Raw genomic sequence first — 5,701 nt, forward strand, 5'->3', positions numbered from 1 at the left:
AGCTTGCAGAAAGGACCAGAAAATCAGCTCATATTCCTTTAGAGATCAAGCAGAATTAAAGATGCCAGAAGGCCCAAATACCTCAAATATTTGGAAATATTTAAAAGGGGAGAGAGCTAGACTTCAGAAATTACAGCCAAGTACATTAGCATATGTTAATATAATGCCTTGGAATGTTAAAACTGTCCTAGATATAACCCACAGGGATGTTATAGACTAATAAACACTTCATTTGTGGGCATTTAATCCATTCAAAAAAATATTTCTTGGGTCCCTGCTATGTGTCTTCATGAAGCCTGTATTTTTAGTGAGGTGTAGGTTAGGCAATGAATAACTGCATGTGCAGGAATATACAAGAGGGTAACTATAATTACAAACATCCAAGATGTGGGTAAGAGATACCATCCACAGGATGATCAGGAAGGTCCCTCTGATACGGTGACCCTTGGGAAGAAATTGAAACACCTGTGTAGGTATGGGAAAAGCAATTTGGGCAATGGGAAGGGCAAGCACACCAGTCCTGAGGTGGCAGCATGTGTGGTGAGTTCACAGAACATGAAGGAGGCCCATATGGCTGGTGTGGAGGAAGGAGGAAGCAAGTATCATGGATGACATCTGAGAAGGGACAGAGGCCCTGATTAGGTAGGAAGGACTCATAGACCACTGTAAGGACTTGGCTTTTATGGTGAGGGAATTGAGAGGCCCCGAAAGGCTTGAATGGAGCAAGCCTTGACATGATCTTAGTTATATTTTAACAGGATTGCTATTATTGCTTTGTAGAAAATGGGATAAAGGAATGGGGGTAGAAAGCAGAGTGAAAAATTAAAAGGCTTCTGCAATAAGCCAGGCCAGACCACCCCCTGCCCTATCCCTTCATGGCAGGTGCTGGCCTTGTTCATAGCAATGCTCCTCTTGCCAGCACAGTGCTTGGCATAATGATGATGTTTGAATGAAATTTTAGCAACAGCAGTCATAACTCATGGCTAATCCCGGGCGAGGAACCATCTATTTGTCCCCATTAAAAACAAAGTCTATGAGAAGAGTCATGCCTCAGAGGTGATAGAAGAAGGCATGCAAATGGAAAGAGGCACCATTTCAAACCTTAGTTCATCAAGAAGATATGCTTTGCCTGCTGCCAGTTCCCTTCAAACTCATAAGCAAATCCCACTCCCCCCTCCTCCCGTGCAGGTCCAGATGGGCATGCAAAACCAGACTTGGGAAACTGAGACCCTGTCTCATTTGCATCCCTGATGCTGTGAGGGACACTGCATGGACACACCTGAGTTTATTAAAAGCTTCTGCATCACCCAAGAGAAAGAACCATCATTCTTCTACTCTTACAGTGAGCCCTTGTGTGTATCCAAGAGATATTCGAAAGCAACAATATCCCTCTAAGTTTGCTTTCAGAAATTTTTATGCATTCACTCTGGGACAGATCAGGCAAGAGCCTGATGCCTTGTGAAGGAGAGTTCCTGGCTTATAATGCACACTGACCCTTCTTTGCTGGGTGGTATGTTGAGCCTTAGATAGCCAAGTAAGAAGAGACATCATGTTGGCTCTGACTCCTGTTATAACTGTGTCCTATGAAGTCAAGAGTGCATTTATGTTCCTTTCAGTACTGGAGCTCGCAGTGGGGATCCTGACCAATGCCTTCATTTTCTTGGTGAATTTTTGGGATGTGGTGAGGAGGCAGCCACTGAGCAACTGCGATCTTATCCTTCTGAGTCTCAGCCTCACTCGACTTTTCCTGCATGGGCTGCTGTTTCTGGATGCCATCCAGCTTACATACTTCCAGCGGATGAAAGACCCACTGAGCCTCAGCTACCAGACCATCATCATGCTCTGGATGATCACAAACCAAGCTGGGCTCTGGCTCACCACCTGTCTCAGTCTTTTCTACTGCTCCAAGATTGTCCGTTTCTCTCATACCCTCCTTCTCTGCTTGGCAAACTGGGTCTCCAGGAAGGCACCCCAGATGCTCCTGGGTGCCATGCTTTTCTCTTCTGCCTGCACTCTCCTCTGTTTGGGGGACTTCTTTAGTAGATCTGGCTTTGCATTCACAACTGTGCTACTCATGAATAATACAGAATTTAATTCACAAATTGTAAAACTCAATTTCTATTATTCCTCCATCTTCTGTACCCTGGGGTCAATCCCTCCTTTCATGTTTTTTCTGGTTTCTTCTGGGGTGCTGATTATCTCTCTGGGAAGGCACATGAGAACAATGAAGGCCAACACCAAAGACTCCGGTGACCCCAGCCTGGAGGCCCATATCAAAGCACTCATATCTCTCATCTCCTTTCTCTGCCTCTATGTGGTGTCATTCTGTGTTGCCCTTATCTCAGTGCCTTTAACCATGGTGTGGCACAACAAGATCGGGGTAATGATCTGTGTAGGGATCCTAGCAGCTTGTCCCTCTATACATGCAGCCATCCTGATCTCAGGCAATGCCAAGCTGAGGAGAGCTGTGGAGACCATTCTACTCTGGGTTCAGAGCAGCCTTAAGGTAAGGGCAGGCCACAGGGCAGATCTCAGGACTCCAGATCTATGTTGAGAGCAGACACAAAATGGGCTCTTCACGAATATGCCTCCAATTATTCATGAAGCCTTCAGAAACTTATTCCAATTTCTTCTGTGGACATAATTGAGAGTCTCTCTACTTATAGCAGAATAAAATAATTAAAGCTCTATCCATAGCCTAGGCAAGGATACCATGCATGGGTTCTCCAAGCTTTGAAAATGAATGAAATAGAGAGGTGAGATACTCAGTGTACATGCTTTGTATACTGTGGGTTTATTAGTGCTTGATATGAACCAAACCATGACCAATGACCTCTTATGAAATACTATCTAAACCCCAAGATAACATGGTTGGCTTTTCATATGACTGCTAAACCTATTTCTTAAAACAGGTGCTAGCTAAATATTTGAAAATATTCACTACTACAGCAATTACACAATCCTCTTCAAACTCCACAATTTTCATGGAAGTGCAAGATATGGAAAGACAGACTTGGAAGATCAAGTGTCATCACTTCAGCTTCAAGAGGTACTACACTAAAACTCCTACAGGAACCAGAGAATAGGGGTCATTTTGCCTGAAAATACACCAATTCAGAAATGTACATTCAACCTACTTTTATAGTAAGAAGAAAGAGAGGTAGATATCTGCTTGGTGGGTACCCAGGATACCAGCCCTAGAATGTGCCTTCTGACTCTGCTTTATTTGCCCTTGAATACAGTGCTTTGCCTGGTACCAAACATTGGAACCTGCCAAAATAGTCTTGCTGAGAGACACAGAGATTCAGCATTCTCTGTCTGCACAGGAGCATAGCCAGGAAGGCTCTCCTCAAATTGGATCCTACAAGACTCAGCAGAGAAAAAGATATATAAGACCTGTAAATCTTGATGGGCTTCAAAAGCATAGCAGGTCATCCACAGAGTCTCATAGCTCTGCCAGCTGTGGGAGATGCTGAGCAACTACTTCCTCTTCTCCAGCATCCAATTCCTCCTCTCAGTTATCCAAAACCTCCAAAACCAACTAACATTTTGTCACCTCCACAAGCTACACAATTTGTAACTGCATCTGGTTTCCTTTCCTTGGTGGACACCAAAGTTGTCCTAGATTTCCCTGCAAGACAGGGGTCCCCACTCTTGGCTGCACATTAAAATCGCCTGGGTAGCTTTTTAAAATCTCAGTGCCCAGGCCGCACATCAGGCCAATTTCATCAGCTCTCTAGAAGTAGAACCCATGAATCATTTAAAGCCCTCAGGTGATTCCAGGTTGTAGCCAATGTTGAGAACCACTGCTCTAGATGCCTTTTGTCTTAAGCTGAATGATGTCAGACCCTCCCGTGGAAGACTTGTTTTATGACCTTTTTATTTTTAAAGATTTTATCTATTTGTTTATTTGTTTGAGAGAGAGAGAGCAAGCAGGGGGAGTGGGAGAGAGGTAGAGGAGGAGGGAGAGGGACAAGTAGACTCCACGCTGAAGGAGGAGCCCAACGTGGGGCTCTATCTCATGACTCTGAGATCATGACCTGAGCTGAAACCAAGAGTCAGAAGCTTAACCAGCTCAGCCACCCAGGTGCCCTGTCTTGTGCCCTTTTTAAAATTCTTTTCCCCTAGAGTACTTGGGAAAATGTGATCGTACAAGAAAATAGAGAACATTCCTTATTTTGCTTTTTTCTTTTTGTATAAATTCTCTGTGAACCAGTCTCCATTACCTCGGACTCCTCTCCATGGCTTCATTTTAACATTATATTTTGATACAATTTCAAATTTATAGAGAAGTTGCAAGAGTTCCCATATATCCTTCACCCACATTCACTCATTATTTATGTTTTACCCCACTTCTCTCTTCAGTCCCCCACACAGATACTTCCAGTTCTAATCCAATAATACATGATTCCCTTTACTTTTCCTTTTTACACACTTGTAACTCCTTTGTCTTACCACGAGAAATACATTCCATTTATGCTTAATATATTTGCTCATTTGCTTATACCTAGATTATATAGTTTTGAAATTGTTATCCTATAGCACTGCAAAAGGCAAAATGGCTAACTAGAATTCAATATTTGTTTATAGTATTTTTTCATGTTTAGGTAGAATTTATGTACAGCAAAATGCACAGATGCTAAATGTACAACATTGTACTATGTGAAATAAACGTACACAGGCACCTAAGTGACACTCCAAATAAGATATACAGTATTTCATTAGCACAGACAGATCCAGTATTCCTCTTCTAGTCAATCCCCATCCACTTTGGGCAACCACTATACTCATTTCTTCCCATAGGTTAGTTTTGCCTGTTCTTATATAAATCCTATAGTAAATACTCCTTTGTTTCCTCTACTTTTGTTCAACATAATGTCTTTGATCCTTAATACTGCATGAGTCATAGCTTGTTTATTCACTTACTATTGATAAACATTTGTATTGGTCACAGTTTGGGGCTATTACAAACAAAGTATTTTTTTAAGATTTATTTATTTATTTTAGGGAGAAAAGAGGGCATGAGTGGGGGGATGGAGCAGAAGAAGACAGAGAGAGAGAATCTCCAGCAGATTCCTGGCCAAGTGTGGAGCCCATTGCAGGGCTCAATCCCATGACCCTGAGATCTTGACCCCAGCTGAAACTAAGAGCCAGATGCCTAACCAACTGAACCCCTCAGGTGCCCCATGAATAAAGTTTTTTTTTAATGTTCTTAAATCCATCTTTTCATTTCTCTTAGATAAATATTTAAGAGTAGAATTACTGGATTGTTAAATTGATGTACACTTAACTTCATAAGAAAACTGCAAAGGGGTTTTCCGAAGTTAGTCAAACATTTTATGCTCCTATCAATAATGTAACAGAGTCATTCCATATTCTTACCAGCATTTGGTATTACCAGTCTTTGGAAATTTTGGCCACTCTAGCAGGGTGAATGGTGTCTCATTGCGGTTTTAGTTTGCATTTCCCTGATAACTAATGATATGGAGCAACTTTTCATGTGCTTTTTGACCATTTGTATATCTTGTATTATAAAGGGACTGATTTGTTTGATTTTTTTTATTTGTTTGATCTTTTAAAAAATTTTATTATTTAAGTACAGCTGATGCCCTTTTTATATTGAATGGGTTTTTAAAATTAATTTGTGGGAGTTTGGTAGCATTGTGTGTGTGTATAAAATAACTTCCCTCTTCTATTTTGT

At 41.6% G+C, this 5,701-nt stretch overlaps 1 protein-coding gene across 1 annotated transcript; it reads left to right on the forward strand.

Annotated features, from left to right (window-relative positions):
* The first annotated feature begins 1,549 nt into the window (after positions 1-1,549).
* Positions 1,550-2,554, forward strand: TAS2R38 (taste 2 receptor member 38). Its single transcript, XM_025433856.1, has one exon. The coding sequence runs from the start codon at positions 1,550-1,552 to the stop codon at positions 2,552-2,554; it is 1,005 nt and encodes a 334-aa protein (XP_025289641.1).
* The last annotated feature ends 3,147 nt before the right edge of the window (positions 2,555-5,701 follow it).

This window comes from Canis lupus, chromosome 16, assembly GCF_003254725.2.
Source record: "Canis lupus dingo isolate Sandy chromosome 16, ASM325472v2, whole genome shotgun sequence".
NCBI lineage: Eukaryota > Metazoa > Chordata > Mammalia > Carnivora > Canidae > Canis > Canis lupus.